Source organism: Vombatus ursinus, unplaced genomic scaffold (genome assembly GCF_900497805.2).
Source record: "Vombatus ursinus unplaced genomic scaffold, bare-nosed wombat genome assembly UNPS02000749.1, whole genome shotgun sequence".
Taxonomy (NCBI): Eukaryota; Metazoa; Chordata; class Mammalia; order Diprotodontia; family Vombatidae; genus Vombatus; species Vombatus ursinus.
This window is the reverse complement of record NW_020940527.1, coordinates 25,676,425-25,693,154: the sequence shown is the minus strand read 5'-3', so window position 1 is coordinate 25,693,154 and position 16,730 is coordinate 25,676,425. Positions and strand designations below refer to the sequence as shown.

At 45.0% G+C, this 16,730-nt stretch overlaps 1 protein-coding gene across 3 annotated transcripts; it reads left to right on the top strand.

Moving 5' to 3' along the window:
- The first annotated feature begins 992 nt into the window (after positions 1-992).
- Positions 993-11,893, top strand: MARVELD1 (MARVEL domain containing 1). 3 transcript variants are annotated; one of them, XM_027859851.1, is made up of 4 exons: positions 1,008-1,024; positions 5,142-5,212; positions 7,371-10,368; positions 11,237-11,893. In XM_027859851.1, exon 3 carries the CDS (start codon positions 7,934-7,936, stop codon positions 8,453-8,455), a length of 522 nt encoding a protein of 173 aa, XP_027715652.1. In that variant the 5' UTR covers positions 1,008-1,024; positions 5,142-5,212; positions 7,371-7,933; the 3' UTR covers positions 8,456-10,368; positions 11,237-11,893. The 3 variants fall into 3 exon arrangements, with proteins under 3 accessions (XP_027715660.1, XP_027715652.1, XP_027715669.1); XM_027859859.1 differs by lacking the exon at positions 5,142-5,212 and having other exon boundaries at positions 993-1,024; XM_027859868.1 differs by lacking the exons at positions 1,008-1,024; positions 5,142-5,212 and having other exon boundaries at positions 7,119-9,262; positions 10,125-10,368.
- Positions 11,894-16,730: the final 4,837 nt, after the last annotated feature.

The following is a 16,730-nucleotide window of genomic DNA, read 5'->3' as shown; positions in this document are numbered from 1 at the left end:
GCCTGTTGATTGAGAGAGGTATTATAGCACTGTGGATAGAAAGCTTCCCTCAGAGCCAAAGAGACCTTGGTTCAAGTGCCTCCTCTGATACTCAGTAGCTTTGTGACCCTGGGAAAGTCACTGAAGCTCTCTGAGCCTCAGTTTCCTCATTTGGAAAATGAGAAGTTGGGCCTTTGAGGTCTTTCTGGCTCTAAATCTATGATCTTGTGATTAAAAATAGAGACTGAAGACAAGATCAGCCCAGCCATGCAGAGTGAAAGACAATGAAGTCTTCCCCTTGTCTGAGGCTTTTTATCGGGATATTAGTGACACATGGTTATTAGCTAATGTGATGGGCATTGGTGACCCTGCTGAGTCTGGGTGTGAGGGACTGTCTGATGTTGGCAGCTACCAGATGGCCGTTGTGGCAAGATTGGGGTAGAATCTGGGTATTTGGAAGTCGAGGCAGGGGCTGTGGTAGGCGGAGTCGTGGTGAACTGGGATGGGCTGGGTACGGAGAAACCCTGAGGCAGTGGGCAGTGCTATGTGAGATAAGCTGGGTGCAAGGAAGTATTGAGGCAAGGGGCGGTGCCACGTGGGAGTGGGATGGCAGAGGACAAGTTCCCTTTGCTTAGTCCCCTCCCTATATGCAACGTCAACCCCAGATGCCTCCTTCCTGTGACCTTCCTGACTTCCTGGGTCCCTTTGTGTGGCACTGACCCCAGACGCCTCCTTCCTGTATCCGGTCCTAGCCTCCTACATCACTCCCTCTCCCTTGGTGTGCTAAACTCAGACAGCCCCTTCCAGTATCTGACCCTACAATCATTGGCTAGTAAGCAGGCTGGGGAGGAGGGGCTAAGTAGGTACTTAAGGAATGAGCGTGGTCAGATCACGCTCTCTTGGCTCCTGCTCTGTTGCTCTGGCCTTCCTGCTTGGCCTTGCTGTGATGGCTTGCTGTGATGGCCTCTGAATAAAGCTCTGGTGTTGGCGCCTCCCGATGGCTCATCTCTGTGTGTTTATCCGGTTGAGGACCGAAGACTGATGAGTGAGTATGACTCTGGCAGCCTGCTCCTTGTAGGAGGAGTGTTCGGCGCGGCCGGCATAAGGTCGGCGCGACCGGTACATCTGGGGCCAACAGTACTCTCTCTGAGTCCCATTTCTGTGTTCACTTTGGCAAACGGTGATGGGACTGCAGGTGCTCCAGTGCCCCTTAGGTGTTTTGGGGGACAGATGTACTAGCAGCCATCATCGTGGGTAGCCAACTTTTTGGAGATTCAGCCTAATAACTGCTTCTGCAGGGGCTGCAGCAACAGCTATTAAAGGTCCAGAAAAGAAAGATCGTGCTCCCAAAGTCCTTGGCATTGTCAAATGTTTCAATTCAGAAAATATGATTTTAACAATGACAATGACATGGAAGAAGAGGCATGACCATCTGCTTTACCACTCCACCCTAAGGACCTTGGGATCTCTCCCTCTGACTCACAGCTGAAACCTTCTATATGTGTTGTCTCCCGCACTAGAACGTGCATGGCCTGAGATCAGGGACTGTCTTATTTTTCTGTTTATATCCCCAGGACTTAGCATGGTGCTTTGCACATAGTAAGTACTTAATAAATACCTTTTTATTTATTCATTTCTGTAATCTGTGTCCCAGAACAGAATGCTCTGTGTTTTTAAAGATGAAGTTTCATTTTAGGAACTTCTCACAAATCATCCTCTTTGGCTCATGCCCCCATCCAGTTTTCCCCAAGAACATCAGACTATAAATGATTTCTCCACTCTCAATTCCTATCAGAAGTTTCCCTCAATGTATCAGAACATGAATTTCATGGCTATTTAGAGTAAGTCGTATCTCATTTGCAAGTTATGACAACATCTTCCTGATGTCATGGTCCTCTTTGAGAACAAAGGACAAACCACACACATATCTAGAGCTATAACTAGGGTAGGGTGATCAGGCCTTTGCCCAAGGGTCCCTAATTTAGAAGGCACTGACAGCACTTGAAATCCTTTATCAGTAAGACAAGAACAGATTTTTAGCTCCCAGTTAGCAAAAAGAATTAGTTTAAAATGTTAAGATAAGTAATATAAGTAAGATCTTCCCTTGACCTGTCCTCTTCCCCTCTCCCCTGCTCTGCACAGTGATCCCCTCATCCTCCCCGACCAAGGAAGGACTCCAGTGGCCTAGGGTTCCTGTATTTACCATCTCTCTTCCCCCTCCCCTCGCCTCCCTCAATTTTAGGCATCATCTAAGAAAAACTATCAACAATCATTAGAACTACCCGAAAGTTTAATGGATCACCTTGGGAGATAGGATGTTCACTTTCCATGGAGATCTTCAAGTCGGGCTTTGCGCTGGGTACAGGAATTTAGTATCAGTGACAGATTTTGCATTCCTGTCAAAATAATGAATTATAACAAGAAGCCACTAGATGGCACACTTCTTACCTTCTGAGGCTGCACCCCAGATGAGCTCCTTTCCCGATGGCCTTGTAGGGGTCTGGGCTCTTTGCCCATGGGGACTAAAAATGACTCTCCCTCCCTTCTTACTGAATTAGTAAAATTTTAAAAAACAAATTGCAACAAAAAGGATTTGAGACTGTGTTTAGTCCTACTTGTTCTAACTTTTTGTCAAAGCACACCTGGTAGCAAAAATGTCAATTACAGCTTAACTTCAAGGAAAGAATGTATAGCCACCTTCTGGGCATAGAGCAGAGACCTGTTGGACTCGATGGTCTCCAAAGTCCTGTCTAACTCATAGATTCCATGATTTTTGAGGGAAATCAAATGAATTTAAATAGCTCATGGTTAGGTCATTACAGAAGAAAAGGCCCTAGGATCTGCCTATGCAAGCATTGAGGCTAACAGTGCTACAAAAATAGGGCAGGCTTTATTTAACCCGACCCAAAATAAACATAAAACAAAAAGCACTTAGACCTGAACCCATAAATAATCAAGACAATTCTCTTTCCCTTTCAGGTGAGCCCCACTTTACAAAGGACCTACATACTCCCTTCTAGGGTACTGAATACTCCTCTAATGGAGACCTTCCATTCTTGTAGGGAGAGACATCCCTTGGGGTTGATAATTGACTCCTTCCTCCTAGACTTGTACAATCTGCATAAATCACAGCATCCGTGAAGGCTAAGGTTTCCCAGCTTTGCTGCTTCTCGTTGGAACTCTGTCTCTTACTGGTTGTTGGCTCTAACTCTTGTTTGGTCCAGGAATTCAGTGCTGTCCATGAGCTCTTCCTCTTCTTCCAGGAGGCTTGCCAGGAACTCAGCATTGTCTCGGAATCATTGCTCTGGTCCAGGAGCTTCTCACTTCCATCACTGCCCCTGTCCTGCTGCTGGGTTACTTTTGTGCAGTTCCCAACGTAGCAGGGGAGCTCCTTACTGCTTCCCTGCTGCCTCCATTAGCTACCATCCATTTCTGGACCCACTTAGTTCATTCCTTTCCTGGGGGCATGTGATTTCCTGCTGCATTTGGTTCCCTGGAGGGACAGTGGGATAGCCATGCTTCACTCCCCTCCTGGCTGTGCTTCTGCCTCTCTGTCCCCATACCTCCACAGGTACCTTCCTTCCTCCCTTGCTTCCTTTTAGGTGCTGTCTTCCTTCATTAGAATGGAAACTCCTTGAAGGCAGGGACTATCTGTCTTTTTTTGCTTTTTTTTTTTTAATCCCCAGAGTTTAGCAAAGTGCTTGGCACATAGTAAGCACTTAATAAATGCTTCTTGCCTGTCTGTGAGGCTGCAGGGGCTTTCCTTCAGGGAACTCAAATATCCACTTTGGTTATTGGCTTAGGTGTATGACAAGCCATGATTCAATAGATCTTCTTCAAATGTGGTGTTAATAAGGATATTTACATCTTGTTTGGAGATATTTTCAATATCAGAACAAAGGTCTTATCAGTGGGTGGCAATGAGGATGCAGGAAAATGCCTCACACATCTTACACAATATAAAATTGTATGGGAACCGCGGGGGCTCCCCCCTCCCCGGGGTTAAGCAGCCAGGTGGCAAAGTGGATAGAGTGCCAGGCCTGGAGTCAGGAGGACCTCAGTCCAAATCCAGCCTCATATACTTCCTAGTTCTGTAACCCTGGGTAAGTCACTTAACCCTGTTTACCTCAATTCCTCATCTGTAAAATGAGCTGGAGAAGTAAACTGCAAACCACTCCAATATCTTTGCCAAGAAAACCCTAAATGGTGTCGTAAAGAATCAGACACGACTAATGGACCAAGCAACAACTCCCAGGCTAAGGGGATCAGGGAGAATTCCAGACTGGGATGAGGTTTCTATGCATAAGGAACGAGTGGAGAGTTATCTAGAGTGCTTGAGACTCTCCATACCCCGAGGCTAGGGTCTTCCGGGGCATTTCTAGTTCTCCATACCTATTAGAACATGAGACACCAGGGTGGAAGGACAATGACTGGCGCTGTTCCTGTCTCATGATTTGAGTTGGTGATATCTTGTGCATAAAGAGAAGAGAGATTGGATGTAGGAATAAAATTTGGAGTTAGGTAGGGATTTTTTGTTTTTGTTTTGTTTTTTGGCTAGGCAATGGGGTTAAGTGACTTGCCCAGGGTCACACAGCTAGTAAGTGTCAAGTGTCTGAGGCTGGATTTGAACTCAGGTCATCCTGACTCCAGGGCTGGTCCTGTTTCCACTGTACCACCTAGCTGCCCCTGGAGTTAGGTAGTTTTGTGTTAGTTATACAACTTATGTAATAAGAAGAGACAGAAGATAAGACAGGTACAGTCTATACCAGGGACTTTCTTTAGGTTATTTATTATTAGATTTGTTGAAAAAAATTGAAATCATGATGGGGGGGTAAGGTGGGTTGTACGTAGTACTAGTGATGGAAAAAAGTTATATTTTATTCTTTGAAATTTATTAAATTGTCAAAGGTTGTTAAACAAGTTTTAGGGATTGTATTATTATTCAATAATAAATAGATTTTCAATAAAACATTTAATTAAAAAATAAAGACATGACCCTTGGAATGAAATTATGAATATGTTTTTGCCTGGTTTTACTTGCTCAGGGAGTTTTGCTGAAAGTCCCTTGGAATGACTGCAAAGTTCTCCCAAACTAAAAATAGCATCTCTGAGAAAACAAACTAGTGAATACTTCCTTATAAGATCAACTTCATTCCTTTCAGAATTATGCCTGCAGGGTGGTGAAACAAACGGGAGCGAGCTTGAAGTGACTGAGCTGATTGTTAAATTTCTGGTATGGAATTTTATGGCTTGGAAATTGGCAAACATTTCAAGTCAGGGCCCAATTTATTGTTCTGTGGATGGTTTAGAGTAGACTTAAGAAAGTAATGGAGAAAATGTTAATAATGCAGATTAAACTTAAAAGTCTTTGTACACATATGTACATATACACACATATATGTATATACGCACACACATATATACTTGTGTGCATGCATACTTGAAAGCTGGTTGTTAAACACTTGTATTTTTTGGAAAGCTGGTTGTTAAACATTTATTAGCACATGTGAGTATCTAAACAGATGCTGCTAATCTAGGTTCTCAAGACCTTTTCTAGATAACTGGAAAGATTCCCTCTTCTTTTCCTCAGGTTCTCCTAAACTCCCTTTCTCTTATTTTGTTGAGGTTTTCGCGTTGTTTGTTTGTTGTTTGTACTGGTCTTTATGTGGCATCTGAGGACCAGTTTCACTACATTTGGAGAAGCTCACCAGTAAATTGGCCACTAGGTGGTAAATTCTTTTAGTCATGATGACCTACATAGTTCAGAAATGTACATCTTCTGACTGTATCTTTTCCCTAAGTTCTCCTAGTAGACATCTTATTTTCTGACCATTCGAATGTTTCAGGACAATGAATAAATGGGTGAAAAAAGCTTTGATTAAACACTTTGTGTCTTGTGCTAAGCACTGGGGTTTCAAATAGAAGAAGACGGTATCTGTCCTCAAGGAGCTTACATTCTAATACAAGACAACACATATAGAAGAGTGGTGGCCAGGAAAAGGAGTTCTGGTGCCCAGCACAGGAGGTGGAAGGGGGTTGAGCATGTGCATAGGGGGGCTAAGTGGTCCAGCTTGTACTCACTCAGTCACCAATGAAGATAGATGGGGTCTTCAAAGATGAGTGAAGATTAACTTCTCTCAGTGACTTGGGACATAGATTCTATTGATCCAAGCCTATTGTCTATTGGGAGTGCTGGTCTGTTGGGAGAACCTGGGCAGCGGGGGCAGGCAAATGGCAAGATAACTTGGACTTGGGTGAATATGAAAAATCAATTGATTATTGTTTTAAGGCCCTCTACCTTTTTAGGCTGAACCTATGATTTAATTTGTGTAGGTAATTTCCAGTGTGGAAACTCCCTCCACTGATCCAGATTGGTAATTCATCAGCTAATTATAGTCTTAGTAAGTTGAACCGTGCACTGCAAGGTTAAGAATCTTGCCTATGGTCACACAACTAATAAGTGTCAGAGATGATACTTGAGCTCAGGTCTGCCTGACTCCAAGACTGGCCCTTTAACCACTATGCCATACTGTCTTTCAAGGCGTATCACTCCATGAATTCCATGTGATTCTGAACAAATGCATGGTGGAGGTGATGGATAAACCCTGTCACAGTTGTATCCCTTTCCCTTCTCTAGACCATAAATTCCATAAGGGACCATATAGATTCTGTGCTGGAGCTGATTTTATCATTATGTTTCCTCACTGCCTAGCACAGTGCTTGCCCAGTGGAGGCCACTGATAAATGTGTGTGGCATCTAATTTAAAGTAGGACCAGGGTGGGGAACAGATTTGAATCCAAGGTTAATTAGTGAACAGCCAGACTTGGGCCCCTACCTCCTGCAGGTTCTGCTAATGGCCCAAGGTTGGCTTCTTTTTTCTAATACAGAATGCTGCCAACTTTTTCTCTGATAATAGTCAGCCATGCAGAGGTATGAGGTGTGCTGGAGTCAGCTTGTGCACAATTTTCAGTGTGAACATTTACACCTCAGAAATCTTTAAAGGTTACACATCAGGGCTTGATTTACTGTTATGTTGATTGTCTAGATTTAAGAAAGTAATGGTTAAAATAGGAATAATACAGATTAAACTTAAAAAGTATGTTATCAGCACAAGATTTTATTGTTGTTGTTTTCCCCTTCCCGAAAGCAAGTTGTTAAACATTTACCAGCACAGCTGTTCTCACTCAGAAAGGATGATCCTACGATTACTTTTATGCACGTGTGGCATAAGGCCAAAGAGAGCTCAACAATCTTCTCCACGTTGTGCACCAGGCTGGAAAAGGAGGGACATGCTTAGTTTGGCTGGGCTAAATTAGACGAGAAAAATAGCCATCTGGGTGTGGACAACAACCTAAGAAACAACGACTCTTTCTCCACCTTTCAAAAACAGGCGGAGCCTCCACACTCTGAAGTTATGAAAGTAACGGGACCAGAAGTACGGACAGGAAAAAGAAAGGCGCCGAGCCCTCCGCAGACAGAAGTTGCCCTAACAGATCAAAGTCAGAAGGGAGTGAGAAGGAGGGATGGAAGGGTGCTTGGGGCTCCGCCCTGCCCAGTCCTGGACGTTAGAGATTGGGAAAGTGGAGGAGAGGCGAGAAGCTGAGGGGGAGAGGGTGGTGAAAAAGATGGCAGGAAGAGGGAAAGAGGGAGTGTACAAAGTTCGGGGGAGGAGACAGAGAGGGAAGAGAAAAGAGCGGGTAGGAGGGGTGGAGAGAGCTAGAGAAACAGAGGAGAGCTGGAAGGGAGGCGGCGGGGCACGAGAAGACCAGTGTAGAAAGAAGGAGTGAAAATCTGCAGAGAAAGTGGGGGCAGACTAGGGGAAGGGCTGTAGCTGGCAGCTAGCGGGGTGGCTGACTGCGGCGGCCGCTGGGGAGGAAATCACTGAAATCCTTGCTAACCGGCCCGCCTCTAGCATTCCCGGTCTCCCCCCAGCCGCCGCCGCGCTCCAGGGCCATGCGCCCCCCGCCCCCGCGTCAGCCCCCGCCGCCTGCGGCCGGGGCGCGGAGTTCGGTGAGCTTGCAACGATCCTTCCTGCGGAGTCCGATTGGCGTGCTGCGGCTGCTGCAGCTGTTGGCCGGAGCAGCCTTCTGGATCACCATCGCCTCCAGCAAGTACCAGGGCCCGGTGCATTTCGCGCTCTTCGTCTCCGTGTTCTTCTGGTTGCTGACTGCTGGCCTCTACTTCACCACCCTGCTGGGCAAGCACGAGCTGGTTCCGCTGTTGGGCCCTCGCTGGCTGCTCACCAACGTGGTCCACGACCTGCTGGCGGCCGGCCTGTACGTGGCGGCCTCGGGCATCATGATCGACCAGACGCAGCGGCACAGCTATTGCAACCTTAAGCGTTACCCGCTGCCCTGCGCCTACAACGCTTTCCTCGCCGCCTCAGTCTGCGGCTGCTTCTGCCTCTCACTCTACCTGCTCTCGGCGCTCTACGGCTCCTGCCGCCGCTGCCGGGGCCACCAGGACTTAGCGTGAGGCCGGCCCCGACCCCGGCGCCGGGGCGGGAGGGGGAAGGGAAACAGAACAGCCTCCCACCCCACCGCCCTTCCTCGCTAGATCCCTTCCTCTCCCCTCTGCACAGCCCCACTCTTCAGCTACCCGCCCTCCCGTCCTCCAGCCCCCTTCTGAGGGCTAGTCGGCCTGGACGCCCCACTCTTTCCCTGTCACCCCTCATTGCCCGCAATACCCAGCCTGGACCGAGGCGCAAGGAGATGGACAAACTGTTGCACACACACTCAGAAAATGGACCAGAGAGCAGATGCCCCAGACAGTCTCCAAGACGCAGAGACAGGAATTGAAAGCTTGGGCTCAACCCACTGACAGATTACAGTACTGGATGGCTGCAAACTGTGAAAGACAGGTAGAGACGGACAGACTGGAAGACTCACTGAGGGCTGGCTTGCCCGTGAAACCCTCTTCGCCACTCCCACAGCTAGTCTCCTCTCCCCTCCCTACATCTAAACGTGGACAGAGACGCCCGCGTGGATCCGGGGAAAGCTCTTCAATCGAAGCCTGTTCTGTAGCTGTTTCTTAACCCCTCCTTTCCTTCTCCGGGAGGAGCACAGCCATTTCCTTTGGCCCCTCTTCCAGCCGATACTCCCTTCGGGCCAGGCGGCAGGCTGTCAGGCAGCCAGCCAGTTACTTGGCTGCAGGCGGAATAAATGAGGAGCCCGGAAGGCTATGGGCTGGGGCTCATAGCAAGTTTAGCCCAGGGCAGGGCCACGCCTTTTGCATCCTAGAGCTGTAGTCACCCTCCCGGATGACCAGTATCCGCTCAGCTGGGTGGGTTTTGTGTTATTGTGGCCTGGCATGGTGCTCCGGACAGGGCAGTCCATCCAGCAGGTTGGCACTGAGTCCCAGAGAAGAGAATACACCAAAATACCAAAATACTCTTAGGTGCTAGAGAACCTCTGCCTTCTTGCTCACCTATGCACACACCCCCCTCCTCACCCACTCACAGAAACCTGCTCACATCTGTGTGGCTTACCTAGCAGACACCTAGTTGCCTTATGGGCCTTAGGGACCATGCCAGAGCATGTTATCCATCATCTTCTAGTACAAGTCCATCATTTAGAGATAGGGAAACAGGTTCCCTAGAAGTGAAGTCCTTTGACTAAAGTAAGAGACTTGCTTGGAGGCTCAGCTAAAAGCATTCTGGCCTCCTGACTTTCAGGAGGCCAGTGCTTTTTCTAGTATACAAAAGCTGCCACTCAGTCTAGGTCAGTGAGGGTCAGAATGTGTCTAACAAGATAGGAAGCAACTGTTTGCCACCAGTTTTATTAATCCTGACAATTGAGACCCAATTTAGCTGCCTCAGCCTGCCCAGAGGTTTGGGGTGTAAGTTCTAATGCTCGTGAGCTTTGTGGTAGCCAAGAGCATGATAGGATCAGTTTGCAGAGTAGGGGATATCGGCTGAATCTGAGTAGACTTTGGGAAACGATGTTCCCTCCTATTTCACCCAGAGAAATTATTTTAGAAGACTTGGATGGGGTTAGTGGGGAGAGGTAGCTAAGGGACGTTATGGAAAGGTCTATGAAATTATGACTTCTTTCAGCTTAATAAGTGAGAACTTGCTAAGATCTTAGTTCTTTCTGGGAACTGCTTACTATATCCACCTCTTTACATCTCTTTGGAAAATAAACAGAGCTCCATCTAGACTACATTTCAATGTGAAAAGGTCTGACTCCTGATATTGGTGATAAGCAGCTTCATGTCTCTGAAACCTGGTGAGAATGTCTGTCGCCGACTCAGGGTCCCTGCACTTAGCATTCATATATGGAACAGCCAAGGAGAGAAGTCTTCTGGAGGTTGGAGAATCAAAGGTTATGCCAATGAACAGTTCAGGAGTGATGTTTGGAGTGATGTTTGACTATGAAGGTCCCTGAAAGGTAAGCAAATATTTTCCTATTCTTCCCTCCCCCCCGCCCCCACCTCTGGGGGATGGAGTTAGCCACTAAACTTCTAATGGAAAAACAGAAAAACATTTATTTTTATAAGCATCCATTTTTGGTGGTTAAGGTTTGTGCCAACCATTGTAAAAACACAGTTTTGAAGTTGCTAAATCTTTGAGAAGTAAAGCCCTAATTCATTTAATAGTGCTGACTTTCTTTTTTAAGTCCAGCCTTTTGACTAGAAACTTAGTAACATGGTAAACAATACTAGAATTTTTTTTTACATACATTTTACCTGACTTAGAAATAAATAATGTTGAGGGTGTAGGGCTTGGTATTCATAGAACAAGACCCCTACTTCCTGCTCTGTAAAATAGGAAGCATTTATTTATTGACCAGAATCTCTTTTGCATGTAGGGACAACCCCATCTAATGGAACTTTAGGATTTAGACTCAGGCAGAGACATGTTACAAATATGTAACTATGGAGACAAATGGCTGTTAAGTCAATGTATTTATTTTGCATGTACTCTCAATCATTCCTAAATTTATCTCCCCCACCCTCAACTCCCAAGTCTTTGGCATGTTCTGTATTGTCATCATCAAACCAACTGATGAAGAAAGGGTCTCTCTTTTGTTCTCTCTTTTTCTGAAAGGAGACCTGAGATTCTATGGCATTCTCTGTGGCTGCTGGTGTCAGTTAGCCTGGGGAAATGCTGCCATGTCCCAGGGTGGGAGGCTGGTCTGTCTGCTCAGGCTTACAAGTGGGAGTAGACTTTCTGGGGACAGATAAGATGCTAGGGAACAACAGAAAATAACTATTTAGCAGAGAACAAGGAGAGAATAACTGTTTCTTATGTTTCAGCTTGGTACAGAACTGAGGGAAGAATCCAAGAAGCTGCCCACATCAGCCATCTCTTCATCTTGTTTGGGATGGTCAGTGAGGGTGACTGAGAAGATAGCTCTGGACAGAAGAAACAAGAAACTTTCAGAGTTTACCTGGGCAATACTGGAATAGCACCATCTGGGCAACTCTGCCAGGGACTGGCTTCCAGAGCCTGTAACACATGACGTTAGGGTAGTGGTAGCTACGTTTGGGTTCCTCCCAAGTGTGTGTCCATGTGTATGTATGTATGTATGTATGTACACACATATATCTGATTTCCCTATGCCAATGCTTGAGTGCATATTCCAGACCTCGGGCAAGCAATGAACAGATCTTACTTATCACCTAGTTTCTCCTCCTCCTCCTCCTCCTCCTTTTCCTCCTCATCTCTCATTATCATCCAAGCTATATCCTTCTCCCTGACCTAACCGTCCCTATTACAGGTGCTATTCAGGTCTCCCACCTCACTTGTGTTAGTCATGGATGCTTTGCCTATTTTGACATCACTTAGAGTACTTACCATTAGATCTTATTTGTGGCTTTTCTCATGTTATCATCAGCCTTTTGCCTTTGGCTAACAGACATCCTGTGCTGCTTAGCTTTCCAGAGATAAATGGAAGACCATTTGATTTTATACCATTGGTGTTTAACTCTCCAAATCTTTGCCAGCCTACCTCTCTTGCCTTCCAAAATGGAGAAGGAGATTTTAGGATTGATATGAAAATTCTTTTTCCTTCCCCACTCTGCTACACTTTTCTCTGAAGCTCCAGTTTCATTCAATATTAGTGGGAATCTAGTCCCAGAGACATTCTAATCCTAGAGGCTCCTCTTAGGCTAGAATCATGCACAAGTCTTCTCAGCCTGAATCGTGCCAAAGACAAGTTCACTAGCCATTTCCCCTGAGACCCTAGGGTTGGCTTTTAGTACAGACTTTCCAGGGCTGATTGCTGAACATGACCTACTAAGTCTCCAGCTGGACTGACTTAGGAAGGCAACTAAGCAGCAGCTGGCTGGGGCAGACTTGTAGTTTGAGGAGATCTGCCTCTGTGCAGTCATTCCAGTTGCCACACAGTGTGAGCTTTTTTTTTTTTTTTTTTTACTAATCTGCTTTTCAGAATCAAGTTTTGTTCATATTTCATATGTCTTTGGGAGGTGGGTGAATTCTCATCCAGGATCTCTTTGACTAGGTAGATCTTTGTCCTTGCACTTTAGTCACATTTTTTTCCTTGGGCTTCCCCTCTGTTGGGCTGAGTGAGAAGAGGAAATAGAACTAGCAGAGAAATTCAGGGCCTGAGATTGTGGAGGAAAGAAAGCATGTGTTTATTTGCCATTCATGACTGTGTGTTTGTGTGTATCAGTGATGATGTGGTTTGAGAGATATAAGTGTGAGACATAGAACTTGGGAGATTTCCCCCTGCTTTTGTAGTTGCCTGCAGGCATCTCCCTCCCCCCAGGGGCAGTGTTAGCTCCAGAGATTCCTCTGGCACTGGCAGCAGCCTGATTCCTAGGGGATGGGATGGGGAGAGGCAGGAGTTCTTGCTTTAGTTCATAACTCTGTTGGACAGTCTCACTCTGAGGTAGGGGTTGCCTGAGGTCAGGAACCAAGAGGAAGAAAATAGCATTTGTATCTGATAGAGCCAGGAAAAGGCTCTGTGGTATTTTGGAAGATCCAGCCCCTGCCCAAGACTCTCAATTGACTCTCTATTTGTAAGCCAGCAGGGTCATTGACCCCCAGAGACTAGGGGGAGGCAAGACTGGAATGAATAGCCTCCTAACATCTCCCTGTCAGAGTGATCTTTGTAAAGCAGCATTATTCTGATCATTATTTCCCTTCTCAAAAACCTTTAATGACCCTCCCACACTGTAGATTTTGGAAGAGCATATTTCAAAAAATTCAGAGGAAAAATAGATTCGATTCCGTGGACTAAAACGTGTAGCTCTAATACCATCTAATCCATCATTCACACAGCTGCCAAAATGATATTTTCCAGGCAACTAGCTAGGTGTCATAGTGGATAGGGCACTGGACCTGGAGTCAGTAAGAGCCAAGTTCAAATCTAGCCTCAGATATTTCCTAACTATATAACTCCGGAAAAGTTACTTAACCTCTCTCAACTTAGTTCTCTTATCTATAAAATAATAATAGTTAATGATAGCATCTGCATCATAGAGTTGTTGTAAGGATCAAATGAGATAATTTATGTAAAGTGCCTTGTAAATTTTAAAGTTCTATATAAATGTTAGCAATTATTGTTATTATTCCTCCCTCCCATAAACCTGGGGCTTACTCATCTACAAATACACGTAGCATCCATGAGAAGAGTGGCCTCAAACAGAGTAAAATGGTGGTGAGGCATACGCGTAGGATACACATGTGGCAAAGGTAATGCATATAATTGCTGGTACCAAAGGGCTTGGAAGTCCTTTTTCTCTCTAGATTCCTCACAGATCCACTTCACTATCCCCAGGGGATGTTTGAGGTGATGACAATTTAATAGTCACAGCTAACTTAGATGAGTGCAACATCTCTGCTGGGGAGGTTGGATTTTCAAGGTCTGTTCTCCTCCTTAGCCCAAATTGTAATTACCAGCTATTGTTTGCGGCACGCCATCTTAGTAAATACCTTTGCTAAGAGTCATTTGTGCCCATTCGGGCGTTCCCACAGAAGTATACCCCTAGAAACTATGAGTGGCAGCTGCCCTTTGGCCACTCAGCCTTCAATGTATGTACCAGTTGGTAAAATAGCCAGGGGAGGGAGTGCTACATTTATGCTTTGTATTTATATATCTTTGGACATGTTATTTCCCCCAATAGAACGTCAGCTTCTTGAGGGTAGTTAATTAAGGAAAACAAGGTGTGGGGGAGACGGCTGAAAAATCCAGACCACACCTTAGAACTGTGTGTGTGTGTGTGTGGGGGGGTGTGGTGGTGGCAGTGAGTGAGGAGAGAGGCTTCTTCCAACTGGTTCTCCCCATTTTATGTTCTCTAGACGACAGCTTAGGGATAAGAGTTTCAATAGCCCACAGTTCCAGGGCACTGATGCTGCTAACTCAAGACTGCTGCCTTTTTGCAACCATTACCATAAGTAGAATGTATGATCTGGATTTTCCAAAGTCCCTGAGGATAGGAAGAACTGGGACGGGGTTGGAAGGAAACGCCCCACTACACACACATACCATTGGCTCCCTACGAGATATAGTGACCTCATCCAAAAATGTAAACAATGTTTCTTCTCTCTCGGCCCATTTCCCTACCCCCAGGGGTTGTTTGAGGTGATTTTGGTAATTTAACAGTCATAGTCAAGTTAGATGAGATTTTTTTTTAAGTCAAGAAGATCTTAGAGATCATATTATCCAACATGCTCTCTGATTTTACAGAAGAGGAACTAGGGCCAGGGGGATGAAGTAACTCTCTCAAAGTCACCCTTGTGATACCTGGAACTTGAACCAGTAGTCAGACAGGGGTGATACTCTTTCCAGCACTAACACTCACTGTCATGGGATTTGTGATCATTTGAAAGGGATAGAACAAGGAGAAGAGCAAGGTTTTAACCTAGATTTTCCCTTCAGGTGGAGGAAACAACTCATGTGCTCTATGGGTGGAGCTGACAGGAAGAAACTAGAAACGTGGCCAGTTGGTCTTTATCTAATCAGTAATTTAGGGATCTCTCCTTACCCCAACAGACAAGGAGAGTTCATCTTTTAGACTCATGGGCAGGCGAAACTTTTCCCAGAGATGCTGACCCTGGGTAATGAATGATCCAGATCCTCGCCTGGCTCTCTCAGTCGATCCCACACCACAGGTGCCTATCAGAGACCCCTCACATTCGCAGATTTGCCTATTAAATCCCTGCACTAAGCCTAGGGAGGGGCAGGGTCACTTTGCACAGCTGAGTTTACACCCTGGAAAGTTTTTAAAAAAAGGTGGGGTTTTTTGGGGGAGGGAGATAGAGGGAGAGAGAGAGGGTTACTTAAAGCACAAGGAGTGGGTGATGGTTGCCTGCTTGAAAATCCCTGACTAGAGATCTATTTGTGTGTGGGGGAAATTCATTAGGGGGAGGGTTAAGCCTCCCAGGCATTCAATTTTTTTTTTTACTTTTACTTGTTTTAATTGGATAAACACCTCACTGAGAACAGCCTCAGTGGAAATTTTCATAGTGGGAAACAGGAATGAGTAATTTTTCCTTCCTAGTTCCCTGACCTCACTTTATTTTGTCAATAGGGCAATCCAATAAAATCCATTTTTTCCTTTTCAAATGTTTCATTGATGTGTTTTCTTGCTTTCTTTTTATAGCAGTTATTTTCCAATGACTTCTCTTTTCTCTTCCCACTTCCTTATAGGGAACACCCCCCCAACTTTGTAACAAATAGATACATTCAAGCAAAACAAATCAACACATATCTGAAAACATATTCCTCATTCCACACCTATAGTCTACCACCTCTCTGTTGAGAAGTAGGAGGCATATTTCCCCGTTAGTCCTCTGAAATAAATTAGATACGGCATCCAATCCAATCCAATAAGCATTTGTTAAGCATATCCTTTATGCCAGACACTGTGCCGTATGCCAGGCATATAAGAACAAAATGAAAGAGTACAGGCATACCTTAGAGATTTTGAGGGTTTGGATCCAGACCACCACAATAAAGTGAATATTGCAATAAAATATGTCATACATTTTTTGTTTCTTAGTGCATACAAAAGTTATATTTATACTATACTGCAGTCTACTAAATGTGCAATAGCATTATGTCTAAAAAACTGTACATGCCATAATTAAAAAAAAATACTTTATTGCTAAAAAAAAATGCTAACCATCATCTGAATCTTCAGCGAGTCATAATCTTTTTGCAGGCGGAGGGTCTTGCCTCAATGTCAATGGCTGTTGACCGATCAGGTTGGTGGTTGCTGAAGGTTGGGGTGACTGTGGCAATTTCTTAAAATAAGACAACGATGAAGTTTGCCACATCGATCGACTCCTCCTTTCACAAAAGATTCCTCCATAACATGCGATGCTGTTGGATAGCATTTTAGTCACAGTAGAATTTCTTTCAAAATTGGAGTCAATCCTCTCAAACCCTGCTGCTGCTTTATCAACTAAGTTTATATAATAGTCTTCAATATTGTTGTGTCTTAGGGAACAGGGAGGCTAAAGGAGAGGGAGAGACAGAGGAATGGCTGGTTGATGGAGCAGTTAGAACACACACATTTATTGATTAAGTTCACAATCATACGTAGGCCTGGTTTGTGGTGCCCCAAAACAATTACAATAGTAGCATCAAAGATCACTGATCACCATAACACATATAATGATAAAGAAAAAGTTTGAAATATTGTAAGAATTACCAAAATGTGACAAAGAGACACAATGTGAGCCTAAGCTGTTGGAAAAATGGTGCTGATAGACTTGCTCGATGCAGGTTTGTCATAAACCTTCAATTTGTAAAAAAAAAAAAAAAAAGCAAAGAAAAGC

Bases quoted from the DNA above. Each gene is read 5' to 3' on its own strand.
- MARVELD1 (XM_027859859.1), top strand. From the start codon at position 7,934: ATGCGCCCCCCGCCCCCGCGTCAGCCCCCGCCGCCTGCGGCCGGGGCG.